Here is a 21,187-nt window from a genome sequence, read left to right as displayed (position 1 = left end):
GACTCAATCATAAGATTTAATCTATCACGACACGTATTTTCCTCGAGGACCTACGAATTGGAATCGCTTCATCTTCAACTTAAAGTTCATCTAGAGATTCATCTCTTTGAACATTTTCCCCCCTAAGTTGAAGATTGCTAGTATCTTTAGAAGTTGACACATCTTCTTGATGCTCATCAAGTTCAACAATCCTCCCACTGTCTTCTTGAGATATGAGTTACCTTTCAAGGAACTCAACAAATCAAAAAAATACTTTGACAGTGTTTCCGGTAGGAAAGTAAAAGTAGTAACCCATCGTTTCCTTTGAGTATCCTACAAAGATGCACTTGACACCACATTCATGAAGTGTCTTGTCAACTTTCTTGGTTGGAACCATATTGAGAATGCATGCAGCAATCTCTAGAGCATAATCCCAAAATGAAATGGGAAAGTCTTAAGGTTCATCGTTTATCTCACCATGTTCAACTAGATTCAATTTCTCCTTTCACATATACCATTATATAGGAGTAAGCTCTTGGATAAATCCACAAGCTTTTAGATGATCCTTAAACTTTTGGCTTAAGTATTCTTCATCTCGATCCAAACGAAGAATCTTGATAGTTCTATTGAGTTGATTCTCTACTTCACTTTTAAATTTGTTGAATACTTCGAAGACTTCATGTTTATGTTTAAGCAATTAAACATAACCATAATGACTGAAAACATTCATAAAAATGATGAAGTAGCTAGCCTTTCCTTGACACATGCCTAAATGGGCTACATACACCCGAATGTATTAGTCCAAGTAATTCCTTAGCCCTTTCCGGTTTTATGCGGAACAAGTATTCTTGTCATCTTGCCGAAAACACAAGGCATGCATTTGTCAAATGATTCATCATTTGATTTTACGATCTCTTGTCAAATGATTCATCATTTGATTTTAAGATCCCTTCAATTTGAAGTATGCATTTCTTGCTAACGACAACACATTTATCTAATGATTCATCATTTGATTTTAAGATCTCTTCATAATGAAGATTTTTAATGTGTTTCTTGCTAATTATAATGTCAAAACCGTGCATTTATCAAATGATTCATCATCTGATTGTAAGACATCGTCCCTTTGAAGTCTTTAAATGCCTTTTTTGACAAAATTAAACAAGATGACTATGTCAAAGATGATTAGAGTCCAAGTTAAAATTGACTCTTTGCTATTGAATTATTATTTGTATAACAACGCATATAATTCAATTTTGAAGATACTTGAAGCACTGGCCAAACCAGCTTGCTTCTTCTTTGCATTCAACTCAGCTAGATACTTTAGCCGTATGCTCCTTTTGCCAAAAGGGTCTTTTAAGGTTTTGAGACAAACACAACTTGTTTTCTCTTACCAAAAATCTGGCCCTTAGCTTACGGTTTTTTTGCTTTCCGAACCTTTCCCCCCTTGATCATAAGAACTTGGGATGTAGCAGATTTCCTTGGAAGCTCTTTCTCATACTCAATTAACATGACATGAAGTTTAACTGTGGTTTTACTCATGCTATGTATATTATAATTGCGCACGAACTCCTAAAAAAAATCCCCTTTTTAGGTTCATGCCAATAGTAATATGCAGATGATAAGCATAGTTTAACCTTTCCAATTGCCCATGAGTACCTCTTCAACTAGAGTACATGAGGACTAACCGATGTTCCATGCTCGTGTCGCAAGTCATGAAGTTGATCAACTAGGTCAAACAACTTCACTCTGGCTCGCTATCCGTACAAAGACTTGAGCTTGTTAATCATATCACGAGGAAAATAATTTTCAAATTGCTTTCGAAGGTCGGCATTCATGCTTTCCAACATCAAACAAGCAACCTCATTATGTCTATCGTACCGAGCATTGTATGCAACCAACTTTCAAGTTGAAGCATTCGCTCCCGGAACAACGGTGTCTGCTCATCAATGACTTCAAGCCAGTCATTGAAGTTTGGCTCTAGAAAGTCTTTTCCTTTCTAGCATCGACCTGAAAGCCGATTGGTGTATGTTTTGAGAAGGATTTGTTGTTGCCATCTTCAAAACAGACAAAAGTTCAATTATCGGTATTTTCGATAATTAATCCTTAAGAAAATGTAATTACCCTTGTAAATTCATCTAACAATTACTTTTCACTAAGGCTAGGATCCAACTTGACATACAATCATTTCATCAGTTGATCTTTTAGAAATGACGGTATTCAAAAGGTGATCGAGAATCGATAATTGCATTCATGCAACTCCTAGAATTATGGGACTTACAACAACACTGTAAAGGGGTATTAAGTGTTTTGTAAACATGTTTTGTCCCATCTTATGCCACGGGTTAAGGTCTCACCTCTTAAGTCGTTTTAAGTCGCCCAATTAAAAACATGTAGATAGTCCACCGCTGTCTCACAACGAGTGGTAATCCACCTTGAAGAGATACAATTCACCTACGTCTCACGTAGAGCAAAAAGCACTGGCAAGTGTTCTTAGCAAAGTGGGTGGCATTGACTTAACTTTAAATGGGTAATGCATTTGATGTGAATCAAAAGTTTATGTTTGAAGACTCATGCATAATCTTCAAAACATAATAATTAATAAAATTATTTGTATAGTCTTAACAACGCAAGAGAGCTCGGCAGCTCCATTTGAACACACAAAGAAGCGCAAGGGCAAAGGTTTGCGATGGACGCAATTAAAAACCCGCCCTTTTAGAAGGCTAGCGCACTCCGACTTATACCTCTTTTAGAGTTTGTTCAAATGGGTGAGCCGGTGTATCTCAAGGTTGCAAGACTCCAATTTTATTAATGAAATCTCTATTTTGATAGTTCTTAGTCAAGTTTATTTTTAAAACCAATTTTTGCATCACCTTTATACAACTTATAAACAATACAAAAATTAATAAACTTGCATAATCCGAACTACTTAATCATGTAACAAGTTAAGGTAGACCACCTAAACATGGTCACTATGATTCATGCATATGTTTAAACCCGGCTCCCCCTTCCGAAGAAGAGCATCAAGTTACCTTGATTGCGTAAGCCTTTAAACAAAATAAGTAACACTTAGCACATAAACACATAAAAACCATGCTGACTGGAAATTTCCAGTAGCTTCAAGACTAGTTTAAGCCTGTTTCTGGTCTGATTCAGCTTTCGACCAGAACTACAAAGTTGTAGACCTATGTGTTGGGCATCTACAGTCCAAATCACGACTTCAAACTCATTACAGATTAAAAGATATGATTTTTCTAGTAAACTGTCGCACATCAGAAAATTTACACGAAAAATTCACATTGTCACATAATTATCTAATAATTAACCCTAATTATTGGATCATCATGCTTTGCAAAAAAATATATCTCTATATATCCAGTAAAATCACAATTAATTTTGCATGAATTTCTTGTGATTTTGCTATTATTTAACAACTTTAAATAATTAAGATACACATAATCATGCAATTCATCACATAAATCATGTCAATTCACAATTCAAAACTTGCTTGAGGGTTTCAATCTCCATTGAATATGGTTAAACTTTTAATTAAACAAAAACCCTTATTTTATTTAATTAAAAACCCGATTTTAATTAATTAAAAAAATAAGAAAACAACCTTTTAATTATTTAACAATTAATTAAAATCAACCAACCCTTAAACCCCCCTTCAAGTTTTGATCTTTGTAATTAATAGATCACATATGTGGCTCGTGATACCACTGTTAGAATATAAGCATATAATCATACATGATCACGAATAAGCGCAACGGAAGAAATCGAAACATATATACAATCAAATTAATTAACAAAGAGAGAATTGAAACATGTATCTTTGCGCAAAGCTTCCAATAATATTATTAATAATAAGATTATTATTAAGCAAAACCCCTCTACGATCGCACACTAGACACCCTTTATACCGTATGCTAGTACCCCGATCACGAAGCAAACAAACCCCTTTGTTTATATCCCTTCCATTCGAACCAAAGCAAACTCAAAAAATCCTTGTGTTGCTTCCTTACGGCCGAACCCCTTATGAACTTAAACCATGTTTGTTGCCAACTAACAAAACCAACAACAATATAATTAATGATTACCATTAATTATATATAAATATCATATGGTAGTTCGTAAGTTCACAAAACCAAAAACCCTTCAAAGGGTTTCGGCTGAACTCAAAGAAAAAAAGGGAAAAGAGATGAGAGTTTTCTTATGTGAATGAATGTTTAAACCCTTAAATTAAGCCTTCTATATATAGGGGATAATTAGGTTAAAACAATCTTGGAAAACAAGTTGGAATTAAGGCTTTCCAAGCCTTAATCCAACCGACCCCCTGTATGGATTTAGAGCCCAATTCTAATTTTCATATTTCACATTTTAATCCTCCATTTAATTAATTAAATATAATTAACCCCTTAATATATTTAAATTAATCATTTCGTGATCAAACTAATTAATATATTACTTTAATATATTAATTAATAATATAGAGTTACCGTGTCATTTCGTGTGACCCCGTAGGCTTAAATTATTTCCGGACATGCGTTTATTATTTAACATGATCACACTCCAACAATATATACATACATAAAAAAATAAAATGAACAAAAGAAGTACAAAGAAGGACATTTTCAGATCATAAATCATTATCATTCATATATGTTTATACGTGAGCTATATGACTCATACCATTTTATCATTACTCATACTAAAAGTGATTGTTAATACGTGATATATACGACACTTTCATACTTCAAAGTTCAAACTATTTGATGTAGAAGTCTTAATTAAGTTCAGCTTTATTGCGTTTACTCTTTGACGTAGAAGTTTTAAATTCAGCTTTATTGCATTTCTATAGGTATTTTTCTTTTCTTTATCATCAATTCATCAAACACTTTTAATAGGAGAATCAAAGCAAAACCCACAAGAAACTTGCCAAAAATTTCACGAGAAAATGGATCAAAATAACTTTTCAGCCAAACATTGCACATTGGATTAAGAAGAGATACCCAAAACATGTTGCATCCAACCAGAAAACTTGTTTTTTATAATTAGAAAGCAAAATTTCCTTTATGAACAAAATACACTTAATTGGTTCAATGTACTTCCCCATGTAATATTAATTATTTGCAGTTTATATAAACTGATATATATGTTTTTGAAATAGATATGTATAGACACTTTTTAATGCATTTAGTTCAATTTGCATCACCAAAGTTCATGTTTTCATGTTTAATTCATAGACATTCTTAAACTACAGTCAAACTTTTATTAATTAAAACTAGATAAATTAATATCTCGATAAAATTAATAATTTATTTAGACCCAACTTAAGAAAACTATTGTAAAACAACACTCGATAAATTAATAACTCGCTAAATTAATAAAATATCTCAGTCCCAACACTATTAATTTATAGAGGTTTTACAGTACTACTTTCTCCAAATGGCAATGTGACATATTGATTAATACGAGAAAAAGTACTTGCGCATTGCGGCGGTGAGATGGTGGGGATGATAGGTGATAGGAGGTGCTAAGTCATAGAGTGTGATAGCCAAATGCCTTGGTCGTATGGGCTCCGTTATCGGATTTAAAAATTCGTCAAAAGCATATCGAATGACATCGCTAATGAAAGAACATGAAATTTTAAGAACACGCATACAATTTTTATAATTTATCGATATACGGTTTTTGAGATAGCAGATTATCAATGAATTAGGGGAATAAAATGATTTATGAAGAAAAGAAAAAAAATGAGTGGTTGAGATTTAAGAAGAAAATAAAATAAGTGGTTGACATTTAAGGGTATTATAAGTATATTAGGTAGAGATATTTAAATTAATGAATAAAAAAGAGAGGTACATTAGGTATTTCAAATCCTTAATTGAGATTAAAAAAAAAGGTACACTCCTCATTTATAATGTATTATAGATATAGACTAGATTTTAGACCCGTGTTCAATATTGGACACGTGGTTACCGATATTATCAATATTAGATCTCCATACATTTAATTCATAAAATCTTTTAATTTTGATGATATATGGTTCTAAGTGTTATACTTTGCAAATTGTAGTACAATAATCACAGGTTTTTCTAAGTGTTATAATTTGCAAGTTGTAGTACAAAAATCACATGTTTGTCACTGTTATTATTAGCTAAGATATATTGATGAAATCGTATGCCGTAATCATTACACAAGGCACATGCTACAATAATTTTCATATTATATAATTTTTCGAAACCAGTTGTACTAATAATGTAATATTATTATGAAAGATAATAAATATAAACATAATTGTGATCATGTACTTGACATTCAATTATATATATTTGGTCATGATGCGGACCCATTAACGAATATGTTTATTTTCAATCACCTGTCCTATGATAATTAGATAACAATTATGATTGTTTTCATTTTACGGCTAGGTTTTTAATATAAACATAATTGTGATCATGTACTTGACATTCAATTATATATATTTGGTTATGATGCGGACCCCTTAACGAATAGGTTTATTTTCAATCACCTGTCCTATGATAATTAGATAACAATTATGATTGTTTTCATTTTACGACTAGGTTTTTACGGTCAGTTGTAACTAAGGTGTAAATTTATGGCTCCCAGCCATAAATTTACGGCCTGAACAAAAAAAAATCCCAATCTTTGGTCGAGTCGAGTCCTTTCAAGACTTGAAAGGACCGGGATCTAGGGCTGTAAACGAACCGAACGAACACGAACGTGATCTTGTTCATGTTCGTTCGTTTAACTTAATGAACGGTTCACGAACAGATTAACGAGCATAATGACTTGTTCATGTTCGTTTGTTTGTGTTCATGAACGACTGTTCACGAACACAAACGAATGAACACTAATGAACGAACTCAAACGAACGAAATATTTATAAATCAAGTATTTTTTTTAAAAACTTTTTCTTAAATAGTTAGGTATTAATAATATATATCATATAAAGCAAATATTTATATTTGTAAATGAACATAACGAACAAATGTTCACGAACATAAACGAACTATTGTTCACGAACGACGGTTCATGAACATAAACGAACGAACGTTCACAAACAGATTATTGAATGTTCACGAACGTAAATGAATGAACTAGAGATTTGTTCATGTTCGTTCATTTAACAACACGAACGAACTTCCCGCCGAACGGTTCATGAACTGTTCAGTTGGTTTACATCCCTACCGGGATCGACTCGACCATTTTTTTTGTTGATTTTATTTGACCACTTCCATGCTTGGAAAAATTTTAGACCAAAATAATTTGAAAAACTCAAAACGCTCTAGATTAAAATCCAACGAATTAGAACATCTTAATATGTTATATTAAACATATTGTATAAGTTTCAGACCTTGAAAAAAATTGGATGAAGCTCGGAAAAATTTTGTTTGAGAACAGAATTACTGCGGCTGCAAGCACGGTCAGCCGTGCTCCCCGAAAGCTGAACACCAAGACGAAAATACTGTAGACGCTGAGTATGGTCATCATTTGATAACAATTAGGACTATTGATTTGAGTGACAATTCTAACTTTAAAAAATTAAATAAATACTTTTTGTAACTTTTTTAAAAAACTTTTAAAAATAAATATAAATTAAGTATCCAAGGTTAAAAAGTGTAAATTATTGATGGAAAACAAAAATGTGTAAATTAATGAGATTTTTTCTATAGATTAATATAAATACTAATATAGTAATATATTTTGATAATGATTATTAGAATTTTTAATTTATAATAAATTTAAGTGATGACATAAGCGAGAGTCAATTTAATAAATTGAACGATTTGATTGGTTAATAAGTTATTAGTATATATGAAAAAGGTTCTAACCTTTTAGGCTAGATAAGAAAAATTTGGAAATTATCATGGGACCGGTTAAATTATGTACATTTGAATTAGACTCAACCTCTTTCCATAAGTTAAAACAAGAAAAAATCTCATTAGATTATCAGATTACCTGTTTACACAATTTAGGAAATACAAAATTTAAGGAAAAGTGGTTGACCACATCTGCTATATTAACATACGGAGTAAAGATGATTGGTTAATTTAGATATAAGTTTGAGCCTACCCACTACATTGGAAAGATAAAATAAAAAATAAAAAATAGTTATAATATTTTTATTATCATCATGTTTGATGGTATTTGACAAATAGAAAAAGAAATAATTCCAATGAAATAGTAGTATTTGGTTAATAAAATTGAAAAGTTAAATAAACAAAGAAAACTACTAACATGTTGGGGTTGGATAATGTGGGCGTGGGCAGCCAACTGAAAGTTTTATTGTTCATTGAATCATATTTCATATGCATGTTTCTTTATTAATCAAGTTTGTCAACAATTTTGAACACAATATTCTATTGACCCTTTCAAGTTTCAATATTAGTGGAATTACATTAAAAAAGAATCTGCCCACTTATATTCTATAGTGTATAGTGTATTCGACAATAGACAGTATTATAGATTAGCATAGTATAGACTCCTTATTCCTGCACTTACATAAAAAGCTTATAGCCTAATTGTATGTATATTTATCTTGGTAAACCAGTATAATATATACTGTATTGTATTATAAATAAAATAATTGATACAAATACATATCTATACAAATCACCTAGTCCGCGGGAAATAGAAATTTAAATGATATGAAAGGATCTACAAAGTTATTAATCACATCTGCTACAAAGTTAATTTTTTTGATCTACTAGCGTCTAGCGTTATATATATTGGCGCATCAATTAAAAAGTTATGGTTTCAAGCTCCCCTTAATCAATTAAAAAGTTATGGACAAGTCTAATCATACGCGGTGTTAATATTTTTTTCAAAAAAAAATTGATTAATCAATTCACTATTTTTAATAGTAACATTTTTTTAAAATTCAATCTCTTAGGCCACTGCTCAACTACTGTCATTAGACAGACTATCGCGGTCCATGTGCTTACTTCTTTCTGTACGACTGGCCGACGGCGCCCATTTGTTGACGCCACTTCCTTCCTCCCTCCACTCTGCCAATCAGCCACCCATAATGCATTTCTAGCTAATACTGTTTTTTAAGTTTCAATCAAATCTGTTAACATTATAAAGGTTAAACCATGAAAGAATAGACAAGTTGCTTAAGTAAAAATGACACGACTAATAGGATTGAAAGTTTACAACTAACATACTATATTTCAAAGTAGATGGAATGATGGAGTATAAAAGTCGACTTGTTATAGAAACTAATAAACCCATAAAAGCCCATCATAAGTAAACCCAGATATCTTAAAAAGTTAAAACTGACAAACAAATAATTTGAGAAAAACCTAATTGATGGCCTAGAAGAATTGGGCCTGCATAGCAGGCTTCTGAAAATAATTTCAACTGTTTGCTTTCTAATTATATATATATAAAATCTTGTCATCTGGTGTACAAGGCTGTTCAAAAATTAAAGAATAAGCGTAGCTGTATAACAGAAAAGCACGGAAGCATCAATCTGTCTTCATTCTTGAAAGCATTTTCAATTACACCAAAATTATTTGAACCAAAACTTTAAGTTCTCAAGCTCTCCAAATACTAATCCATGTGTTAGATGGTTGGTATGTATGTATGCATAAGAGAGTGTGTAAGAATTTCAATTATTAGTAACATTGTTGTAATTGCACTAAAAAATTTAGAATTGAAATGTAATTTTTCCGGTTTTTATATATTTGTCTATGTTTTAAGGTCTCAATTCTTAAAGGGCCTCAAAAAATCAGAGAACGGCCTTGGTTCTTATTGATATTTAGTTCTCATGATAGTCCATCTAACTTATAATTTATAAACACTAACTTGTGGCTACTTTCGCTAAAATCAAAACGGAGTTGGTTGGAGTCATTCGGCAATTGGGCCCCTATTAGTTTATTAAATTGAGTAATGTGAAACTGACTAGAGTAATACTAGCCAATCCTTAACACGCCGATTTCACATCAAATCCAAGTATCCAACGATGTGGTTTTCTAAACCACCGAGCTCACCACTCCAGTATCGGGGAAGCCCAATACAAATTATTCCTTTTACTCTCTTGGGAGATTAATAACCCATTTGTTAAAGCATTTCTAATGGTAAACTTTTCATAATAAACTTCTATTTATTAAAAGCTTTTAGCCAACCTTTGCTTGAAAACAATGTTGTTAATACTCATCAATAATTCTTTGTGATGGTAGGCGTAGCGATTCAAGTGAGAGGTTTGCGATCAAATCTCGTCTCCGTGTCCTTTTAACTATAATGTTATGCAATTTAAGTCTTCCATATGTCAGTAGTGTGACCAGTCGCCAAGGGTTACTACTAAAGGGTTGGTTTCTTTATCATTGAAAAGACTATAATATTTACATAGGATCGAGAACATATAAATCATTACCAAAATGAACCATAATCCATTTACTCAATCTAACAAGGCCTTGAGCTCACATTAAGTTTGATAATATATATATATATGTTTTATCAAATAAATCAAATAGTTTTGTTAAGCACTTAAATTTCAAGTTTAGATATCTAGGTTAGTTTTGAGCTTACAAGAGTTTTGCTATACATTAACCATGGGGTTCAAGCTCTTATTAATTAATTTTGATAATATTTCTTCTTTCGAGATCCTTGAGCTCTTCTTTACCCATAGTTCTAATTTAGATATATAGATATTCATGTAAGATTGTCTATCGAACTTGAAATTCATTCGAGTTGAAACATAATCTTTAAAACTATGATATCGAGTACATACCACCAAGTTAAACTTAAACTTAGTATAAATTGAACTTGACTCAACAGAAAATTAGATTCATTTATATTTGAAACTTCGAATCAAATTGCAATAAAAAAGCAACAAAGACGAAAATTATTACCCTCACCCTCCCTTCATGTCTACCTCTCCTTTCGAAGATGAGATAAGATATTTTGAGCAATGTGTACATGACACGTGGCACTACATTTCTGGTAGTTTAATGATAAGGCCTTGCAATTATGTGGCCACTATGCATGAAATGTCATGAACCACAACATCCAACGGCCATAATCACTAGACGTTAATCTTGATTTGTTTGTGTCCATTGGATAGCAAGTTGTCACAAAGAGATTTTACTTATAACACGACCATTATATATAGCGCTATGAAAACTATATTCACTCATTGGATTTGCAAAGGCTATAATCCTTCAAAGCACAACTACAATGGCCTCCATCTCATCCTCAGCTGTCGTCAGCCGGACCGCACCTGCTCAAGCTAGCATGGTGGCTCCATTCACCGGCCTTAAGGCCAACACCTTCCCCGTTACCAAGAAGTCTAACGACTTCTCATCCCTTCCTAGCAACGGTGGAAGAGTGCAATGCATGAAGGTAAATATTATTTTACCTTTTATGCATTAATGTTCTGTCATGATATAAAATATAATATCATGATAGAACAATTTCATATATAAAGGTACGTTCTGTTTTATAGATAAAACAGATCGACTTTTTATATGTGTTTATTAAGCGGATTAGTTTCGTTTTTTTGGTGTTTAGGTGTGGCCACCACTTGGATTGAAGAAATACGAAACTCTTTCATACCTTCCACCATTGACCGATATCCAATTGGCTAAGGAAGTCGACTACTTGCTCCGCAACAAATGGGTTCCTTGTTTGGAATTCGAAGTCGAGGTTTATCTCTTATCCTTTTCATAATCATTCCTAATTATAATTCCATGATATTGTCTAAATATATGTTTTTGCATATGATTAGCAAGTTAATTACACAAATAGTTATTGCTTATTCAAATTATTTACCTTTATCCATTAATCCTTTTAGAGTTTTAGGACACATATAGACATATAGTATCAATATTGCTAAAATTTACTTGTACCGACAGTACTTAACATCTAGTATCAAAATCTTGTCTTAAAGTCACATTAGTTAAGCAACGATTTTACTAATACAAATAGGAAAAACATTCATAGATCTATCATAAAATCGATTTGTTATATGGCACTTTAGTTTAGGAACAAATATACTAATTCAACTAGGAATAATTTCATGGATTCGTTATAAATGATATTGTTATTATTGTATGATAGACTTGTAGTTTAAAACGTATGTCACTCATTAAACATAACACATAGTCTAGCTAGTAGTAACTCGATAAATATGCATTTAAAAAAAGTAACTTGATAAATTGTACGAGTAGTACATTACTATTGATTTGATTTCTTATACGTTTTGGGTTGTCCTTGTGATTATATATAGCACGGATTCGTTTACCGTGAGCACAACGCAAGCCCCGGATACTATGACGGACGATACTGGACAATGTGGAAGTTGCCTATGTTCGGGTGCACTGACTCAGCTCAGGTCATTCAGGAGCTCGGCGAGTGCAAGAAGGAGTACCCCAATGCCTTCATCCGTATCATCGGATTCGACAACGTTCGTCAAGTCCAATGTATCAGTTTCATTGCTTCCAAGCCACCAGGCTACTAAGCAACTAATTCGGATTTTAAAGAAAATCCGATCCTATCCACAACTTTGATTTAACCCCCTATATAATGGGTCGGGTTTGTTAGGGTTCTTTCTTCAATTTGTTTTCAAATTTGGATTTGTCAATTTCGTGAATTTATGTTCATTCTGTTGTTTATTTCCGGATTCTATGAGGTGGATAAAAGATAATCATATATAAAATAATTATTTGTCTTAAAATTTCTATGTTTTGTTCCATTCTTGACTGTTTTCATTTGTTAAAATGCTACGAGTACTTGCGTTTTGAAGATTGCATGATACTACATTCGAAGATAATTACTCATACTTTCAAAAATAATGTTGGGAAAACAATTTCATGAAGTAAATTTAAGTATGAATATATTAAAATTTAAATTTTTAAACAAATAAATGAAGTGTGTGAATTAAAAAAATCTAAAACATTTACTTCAAAAGGGGACCTTTGATGGGTGTGTATGTGGACACCAAATCAAAAGGATATGATAATGGATAAGCCAAGTTGATTTTCTACCTTACCTATTTTCTTTAGCAAAATGTTACATCACTTTTGATTAATGGGCTTTTCTTAAAAAAACATACTCGTATTTCAATGCAACTTTAGCTAAAATATAGAAGTGAATATATAAAGTAAAATGTCAAACAAAAACAACTCGATCATTTGGCAACCCCGATGTTTTTAGCGTATTACTAAACAACCTGAACTGATAAATAATACTCTGTATGCGTTTTAAAGATGTATATACGATAGACGGAAAAGATAACAAAGTGCCAAAATGACAAATATAAGATATCATCCATTCTCTCTATGACTTTAGCATTAGCAGTTGTCGACATTTAGCCGAACTCCTACTCCACTTCCACGGAAAGATCACACGGATGAAATGCCAAATTGAAGCTGATATCATATTGATCATTATAGATAGAATTGGTTAAACAAAAATAGTTAAGTTGATTAAACACTAGTACTAGTAAACTTAGCTTTCACTATTTATTGCTTGAAAAATTAATCATAACCTACTTGCTGTTGGTATTATCATTTTTAAGACTATTTAAATTAAAAAACAACCAACATTAGAAAAAGGGAAAAATTGACATGGCTTATGTAAAACAGCCAAAAGTATTAGACTGATGTATTTTGTAGTCCATATATTCGTGATAAATCCTTTTTCTACAATTAGTTTTAGCTTAAACTAAATCACTATTTAGTAGTTTTGCGATACACTTACAAACAAAGTTTACAAATTGACGTTATCCAATAAAAGTATAAAATATGGAGAATGATAGCCATGCGTGATGCGTCCGGCCATGCCGGACCATTTGGAGCATACCCACGTCAAGCAATTGAGATCCAACCCAATCCACGATGGGTCAGCTTGGCACTAATGGTCCGGTTATTCATTCACATGTAATGAAGAAAGAGAAAACAAAAACAATTTTATTAATGCTAACTTTTTATATAAACTTTATTTGTAAAACTTTATGGAAAATGTTAAATGAAGCATTTGAAATTTTATTTAACGTGTATAAAATGCTTATACCTTTACATATTAAAAGCTTACCCTGAATTTTATGATAATAAGTATTCAATTATATATTGCACTCTAACTAAGCTCTTAAAACTTAGTTTAAAAAAACCCATAATTTATTTTTGATTATAATATTTCTCTTTTTAGAAAATGAAAAGCAACTAACATACCAAAATATCTAAAAGTTGTCCACAGACTTGTGCTTTAATGTTGGCCCACACATGTAAGTTTAAAGAGAGGCGGTAAGCCTTACCCATGTCATGCATATGCATTTATTTGTTTCATATTGATTTTTAGAAATTACTTGCAAATTTCATTTGATAGACGACACTAGGGAATTAAGGTGGGTTTTTTGGTTTTGGAATGACGAATTTCATTGATCACAACCAAATATACAAGCATAAAAATGAATACAGGAAAACATATAAACAGAACAAAAGGTATGTATCTACATGAAGTGGAAGCACGACCAGTCCTCCCTCCCATTTCAAATCTATACTCGAAGGGGTCGAAGCTCATGATTTCTTAAAAAATTGTTAAACATAGTCTTATTATTATGATTAACATGCAATAAGATGTTATTTACTAAAATAACCATCTTCTATAAATTAATTTTCAACCAACACATACTAAATTTTACAGGGCCTTGACAATCGCCTTTAGCCTTAAAAGCTATGTTTAATCAACTTCATTCGTCTGGATTCCATTATATATTTTGTTTGTTATCTTTTAAATGTTTTTCCTAAACTTTGGGCATGATATAGGACAATCCTTCCTGATGCAAATATCGATATCGAGGTTTATTTATTCATAATACTATATTGAGAAGAATAACACTACATACATTATACATCTGAATAACCCTTGCCTCAAAAAACAATAAGTTCCACATCAATGGCCACGAATTAGAAATGCACAGACAAGCAAAATGAATTTATATAATCATCTAAATAAATCAAATTACAAAGACATACATATAAAAAATAAATTATGACAAACGTATGTTTCTCTTATGGATTTGACATTGTTTATATCACTTTTGACAACTATGTAGGTAGGTGTTATTTTAAGTTACTGCTATGAAGATTACGACACATAATGATACACATGTACACACGAAAACACTGTTACTTACCAACTCCTCAATGTTATGTCGACACTTTTGGAAACATTAAGTGGTTAACTCCAGCTCTATACAAATGCAACTCGGATTCTGTACTCACATGAATCTCTGTATTTGCAGGAGCAAATAAAACATCCCCTCCACGCACTATATCTTCCGATAAAGATGATGGTAATGACAATGGCGATAATGAAGATGGTGATGATGATGAAGATGATGATGATGATGAAGATGAAGACGATGATGGTGATAACAACGGTGATGATGATGTTGACAATGGTGAAGATGATGATATGCACATGGATCCTTGTCCCGAAAGGACTAAGAAAATGGAAGGAGCGGGTACTGCTGGGAAAACGACTGATGCACCTTGGTCAAGCATGCAGCGCTCAACTTCAAATTCCTCAAAAGGAGGGTTGTATCTGGTGGTATACGCATCTAATGGGACCCCTTTCAAGATTTCTGGGGACCCCTGCGACAAATGAAAACATCATGTAGAAGTTTAGGAAAAAGGAGTGGATTTGATTGAAGATTTAAACAAGAATATAGACTTAATGCGAGGGCAGATTGTAAACTTGCCTGCTTGTATGTGAGCATTGAGCAGAGGATTTTTACGTCCCTGTGTTTTGGAGTAAGACCAGCGCGCACAACATTATCTGAAGTTGCCATGCACTCAACACAGTCGCCACCCAAATATGCATGAGGTTCATTTGGTGCTATATACAAAGCTTCACCCGGATTCAACCTCACGTGATTAAAGAGAAAGGATGCAATGACCCCGATATCATGTGGGTGCTCATTTTCAAGCTTCAATGCCAGTTCTTCCTTGCTAGTTAGCTGCCTCATCTAAAAACCCATCCAAATAATAAGCAACAACTCTATGAGTACTATATGCATGTTACAGCCTACTTTGCAAACAGCTAGTATAATGAAATCAAACTTGTAAGGCTACGTAGATCAAACACTAAAACTAGTACGTATAATGTAATAAAATTAATAATGTTGCATTAGATCCACCTGGGTTCGAGTCCCACTTCTCACATTTGTGAGGGTGGATTAATAGGGGTTTTTCGAGAGTCCTGGTTTCCACACATACGTGTAATATAGAAGTAGAAGTAGAATAGAATGTCGTTCAAAAAAAATAATGTTGCATTAGATCAAATGTAGTTGTAATACTACTTCTCCTTACAAAGTCTCATAGCTTATCCTTAATTCATTTCTCCCAATTCTTACTCTGCTAACATCATCATCATCATCTCTTTATCTCAATCACAGAAAAGAACCCATACTTGAGTCCTTTTTATGTACCATATTCCAAGACTATCGTATGATTATGTATGACATTCATGTAAACTGATGCTTGTAACTCCACCAACAAGCATCTCTATATCCGTATTCAACAGAGGTAAACAAATTGGTGCGTTGGGTAGCAAAAATATGATTGGTTTGTCAGATACAATCATAGATTTTTTAATACTTTAGATAATCTAATATCTTAAATAAAAAAGATTAAGAGACTTTATGCATTTAAAAAACACTTTGGGCAGATACCCGACTTCAGCTAGGTAAACCTACTCGGCCCATTCTCTTTCAGGCTATTTTTCTAATTTACCATTTTGACCTGTTCATAACATGTAACAAGAATTGACGAGTGGATTGCCACCAAAATTGAAACCAGTGAACCCTGTATGTGCTCCCCGGATATTTGCTTTTGTAGTCTAACCGCCTAGACTCTTTCATAAAATGAATGTGAGTTGTTGACATCTGGGTGTCAATCCTATTAAGCTGATAAACTTGATCCCTACATATATATAGAGCTTGCAAAATGGACACTTAAAACTGGGTCGGTATGGACTTCTGATACAACTGTGTGGTTGACTTGGGCCTACTGCCTTTTTTTTCCCCAACAGGTCATAATGGACTGAAACAAAGCAAAGAAAGGAAGAGAGCAGGCTAGAATGGCCGGAAGGAAAGAAAGAAAACGAATTTAGGGACCACATCAAGTCGTTCACTATCATAGACCATAAATCTTTATTTCTATATATATTTGGTAAAATTTGAATTTAATGTGGAGTTTATATCTAACTTCTAATGTAATTTACTGTACTAAGGAACAACTGAAGAGGGAAAACAAGAATGCAAGAAACATATGGTAATACAGGTCCAGGTCCATATATGAGATCTGGCATCTAGTCCTGCTATAACATGAATTTGTTTGAATTTAACTTCTATATATGAGCTCTTGAAACTATCATTAATCATTCAAGTAGTAATTGCAAAAGGCTGGTTAGATGACCAAAGTAATATCTTCCGCGCGATAGGAGTTAGATAATACACAATAAGAAAAAAAACAAAAAACAATTAAAGCATCACACTAGTAACAGAAAGCAAGGTGATTCGCATACCTTCTTTTCCAAATTTATCCGATTGATCAGTTTGGACACTGCTGCAGAAACCACTTTACTTTCAGCTGACATGAGTTTAATGAATATTGATTGAAGAAATTGCATATCTTTCGCTTCCTTGTCTTGCTTGTTGACAGGTAAATCTTGGTCTGCATATGAACCATCAACCACTTCCTTGATCTCGGGAACATTTTCAAGCACAGCTTCAAGCTCCTACAAATGGATAGGATTAATTTTTTCTGTCAAATGAATTACAAACTTCTTATAACGGTATTAAATATTCATGATTTACTTGAATTTTCATACATACAGAAAGATATAATACGGAGGTCAAAGAGGGTGGTGCTTTTATACAAAATTCACCAGTCAACTCAACAAGCAAAAGTAAAGGTATCAAAATGACAACTAAAGGGTCAGATTGTCAAAAACTCCACCTTCATAGGTGACGCAGATGGAATACGAGATAAATCATCGAACCTGTTGATTCAAGGAATACCAGGAACAATTCTTCAAATTATCGTTGATTCAGATTGAATACCGATAATCAGGGATTCACTCACTAACACACACACTGTGAATAGGGGAAAAATGATTTTTTTGTATTTCATAAAACTGATCATTTCCCAGGGTTCTAGTACGTATAAATAGATAAGAGAATTTCGAATGGGCCCTAAAACACAAGTGGGCCGAAAGATATAACCAAAACAAAGTCCAAAAAACCCGAAAAATAACATAAAAATGTCCAAAAGTCATAGAAAAAGGCCGTTTCAGAGTTCGAAGGTCGACTGAAAGTTTGCAGCTTGATGCGTCTCGTTTCTGCGGTCGTTTTGACTAGTCATACGCCCAAAACGGAGCCGTGTAGCTCAAGCTATGCCCATTTTAGTGAGGCACCCTTTGAAGCCTTGTCTTGGGCTTCCAAATACCACATTGCCTGCTCATCTATACTTGGGCCTGCATCAATAGGTTTTAGGCACCCGTTGACTAATTAATGGGTGAAATTGTCAAAAGTTCAAACTTAAATTAAAAAGTATGTGCCCCTCTCATTGATCCGATACAAATTTTTATAATAAAAAATGTGAAAAGGCCTAGAGAAATTTGTGTTCTTCTATATGTGCATCAATTAGAGTTAGCTATTACATGCTAAAGAGTAATCATATCTAGAAAGCCTCGTCCATTTTTTAAATTTTGATAGAAGTTACGTTATGTAAAAGGACATGCAAAAAAATCGTTTATAATGGTTCTGTGATACATTGCACATGAACTGACCTCCGGAGGTGTTGTTTTCGGTGTGTGTTTGTTTCAAATGAACTGCTTTTATGAGTGAAAGCTCACTGCTGACTATTCAGAGATTAAACTTTCAATTTCCTCAACTCATTTACAATATATAGGGAAAGCGTAAAGGGTGTGTTCTTTCAAAGGTACACACCTTTTCCAACAAAGCTAATGACTGGAAAGAAACAAAATAAGAGGTGGCAAAACGGGTGGGTTGGGTAATGGGTGAAACAAACAATTTCTAGAGACATGTCAAGTTAGTCATTTGTCAGAAAGCTTCCTGCAGATGCTAAAGCACCGCAAAGTCACAAACTAACACGCTCCCCCGACCTGTTAGATTAGCGGGGTCAGAATGTTAGCCGAGGAGTCCACGCCTTCCGTGATACCTCTCTGCTGAAAGTTAGAGGTTCGTGATAATGGTCTAGGTGCTTATTAAATGACGGTGATGTTGAGAGATAGGCTGTCATGGTAGAAGTGGGTGTTGGTGATGATATAATACTTGCACGAATCTCTTAACCATCCATAGCACCAACGCATTGACCCATTCAGCCGGTTAAAGCTTAAGGTTATTGTTTCCGCACATTTGACCAGTTAATGGATGCAAATAAGTCCAAAAAAAAAACTCAGAAAGTGCCCAATTTAACCCATTAGAACTTTTGGATAAATATTGGCAGTTCTAAACAAAAAAGATATACAGCGTTGCAGAAAGCCAAAACAATATAGATTATTAGGAAACTGGATGTAGTTGGGCACAGAAGAATTGGCATAAGGGTAATTGATTTACTTAAGCAAAAAACAAGAATGCAGCAAAAATGTGATGTTACTACTCGATCAAGATACGGACACAATTTTTGTCATCTCTATTGAGCAGGGAGTACCATATTAATCGTATCCATAGATACTTGTACTAATAGAATAGTAGCAGGACATAACAACGCTAGTATTAAAACAAAGATGAATATAACAAAGAGTCATATAATCCGACTAAACAGAATGTAAGACACAGGATACATATAAATTGTTTGATCATGTTAGGAGGGATCAGATAATAATAAGTTAAACAACGAGCAAGTTACCAATTACACTAATCAAGCACTCAACTTAACAACTAGAATTGAACATGAACAACACGACATAGCAAAAGTAGAGCACTATATTTACCTCGGGGCTAATAAACCCACATAAGGCCTCAAATTCCGTTACAGCCAAAACCATTTCAGGCTTGTGATTTGCATCTTTATACACATTTGGCTTCAATGTATGAAGAAACCCCGCCAATGCCTTATCAGGATGCGCCTGCATTGACAATGCCCGTCCAACCGAAAGAACCTAATTCACAACCACTTATAAATATCAACCAATCTATCAATAGTAATAAAACAAAAAAAACATCAATAACACAACCAATATTTCTATATCTATGTTCGCTTCTAAGTTAACTAGATCTAATCAAAACAATGTAAGTGACAAATGTCGCCTCACGATCCACAAAGATTCAGCTTTGCATCGCTCAGATTACATAACAACTACAAATATAAAATATGTACATAGATTGATATATACCTTAAACATGTAAGGGAGGTCAATTCCCCACTTATCAACAACAACACCATCACCTAAAACTTGGGGATGATTCAAAATCCACGACTTCAAAGTCACATTGTCCTTTTCGTCGACTACGAAAGAGGGACCGGAATCATGAGTGCCCATCCAAAGCTCAGCATAATGCTGGTTTTCATCAAATTCAACATTATCACAATTGTTGTTTGTGAATAAACGAGCAACAAGTGAATCGTGACCGATTCGTCCCCAATCGTAGGTTTGGACCGAACATTTTAGCCTCACCAGATCCATGGGGTCGTTCATCTCCATCACCATTATATTGTATTATATATTATTATTATAGATATAGATAGATACACACACTGTCGGACTGTCCTATCCGTCGGTGTCGGTAACGTTCGTTTCTGAATGAATGAATCTCAGGAGGACGGTTTGGAAACACGTTTTTACAGCTTTTTTATATATAAAACAAAATTGATGGATTTAAAAATGAAAACATAACTTAAGAATATTCTTTTTTACGTGTGGTTGAAAAAGCCAAATGGGTTGGATAATCTGTCTCTACCTTTGATAAGGTAAAATTCTCTTTCCATATGTTTTCAATGGTATTGAAACCCAAAACTTAAATAAAATAACATTAAAAGTTACTTTCATTTTAAATCTTTTTTTTATTTAGTTTATAAACTATATAATATACATTTCGTGTTAAGTATATTTTCATTAATTTAATCTAATTTTATATTACCCTATTTGTATCATATTAAATGTTCAGTTTTAATTTGTCAAAAACTTTGACCGTCAAAGATAGATCAAGTGA

At 33.1% G+C, this 21,187-nt stretch overlaps 2 protein-coding genes across 2 annotated transcripts; one reads left to right on the top strand and one right to left on the bottom strand.

Moving 5' to 3' along the window:
- The first annotated feature begins 11,129 nt into the window (after window positions 1-11,129).
- Window positions 11,130-12,682, top strand: LOC122588819 (ribulose bisphosphate carboxylase small subunit, chloroplastic). Its single transcript, XM_043761028.1, has 3 exons — window positions 11,130-11,349; window positions 11,518-11,652; window positions 12,236-12,682. Exons 1-3 carry the CDS (start codon window positions 11,185-11,187, stop codon window positions 12,464-12,466), a joined length of 531 nt encoding a protein of 176 aa, XP_043616963.1. The 5' UTR covers window positions 11,130-11,184; the 3' UTR covers window positions 12,467-12,682.
- Window positions 12,683-14,936: 2,254 nt separating this feature from the next.
- LOC122587307 (mannose-6-phosphate isomerase 1-like) lies at window positions 14,937-20,805 on the bottom strand. The gene is made up of 5 exons (XM_043759437.1): window positions 20,371-20,805; window positions 19,969-20,136; window positions 17,536-17,748; window positions 15,710-15,976; window positions 14,937-15,602 (listed from the first exon to the last, which is right to left on the bottom strand). Exons 1-5 carry the CDS (start codon window positions 20,683-20,685, stop codon window positions 15,156-15,158), a joined length of 1,410 nt encoding a protein of 469 aa, XP_043615372.1. The 5' UTR covers window positions 20,686-20,805; the 3' UTR covers window positions 14,937-15,155.
- Between the last annotated feature and the right edge of the window lie 382 nt (window positions 20,806-21,187).

The sequence above is a fragment of the Erigeron canadensis genome, chromosome 2 (assembly GCF_010389155.1).
Source record: "Erigeron canadensis isolate Cc75 chromosome 2, C_canadensis_v1, whole genome shotgun sequence".
NCBI lineage: Eukaryota > Viridiplantae > Streptophyta > Magnoliopsida > Asterales > Asteraceae > Erigeron > Erigeron canadensis.
This window is presented reverse-complemented; position numbering and strand designations above follow the sequence as displayed.

Coding starts and splice junctions, on each gene's coding strand:
- LOC122588819 (XM_043761028.1), top strand. CDS start 11,185: ATGGCCTCCATCTCATCCTCAGCTGTCGTCAGCCGGACCGCACCTGCT. Junction 11,350..11,517: donor GAAGAGTGCAATGCATGAAG/GTAAATATTATT, acceptor TTTGGTGTTTAG/GTGTGGCCACCACTTGGATT. Junction 11,653..12,235: donor GTTTGGAATTCGAAGTCGAG/GTTTATCTCTTA, acceptor GATTATATATAG/CACGGATTCGTTTACCGTGA.
- LOC122587307 (XM_043759437.1), bottom strand. CDS start 20,685: ATGGTGATGGAGATGAACGACCCCATGGATCTGGTGAGGCTAAAATGT. Junction 20,137..20,370: donor ACCTCCCTTACATGTTTAAG/GTATATATCAAT, acceptor GTTGTGAATTAG/GTTCTTTCGGTTGGACGGGC. Junction 17,749..19,968: donor GTGGGTTTATTAGCCCCGAG/GTAAATATAGTG, acceptor ATCCATTTGTAG/GAGCTTGAAGCTGTGCTTGA.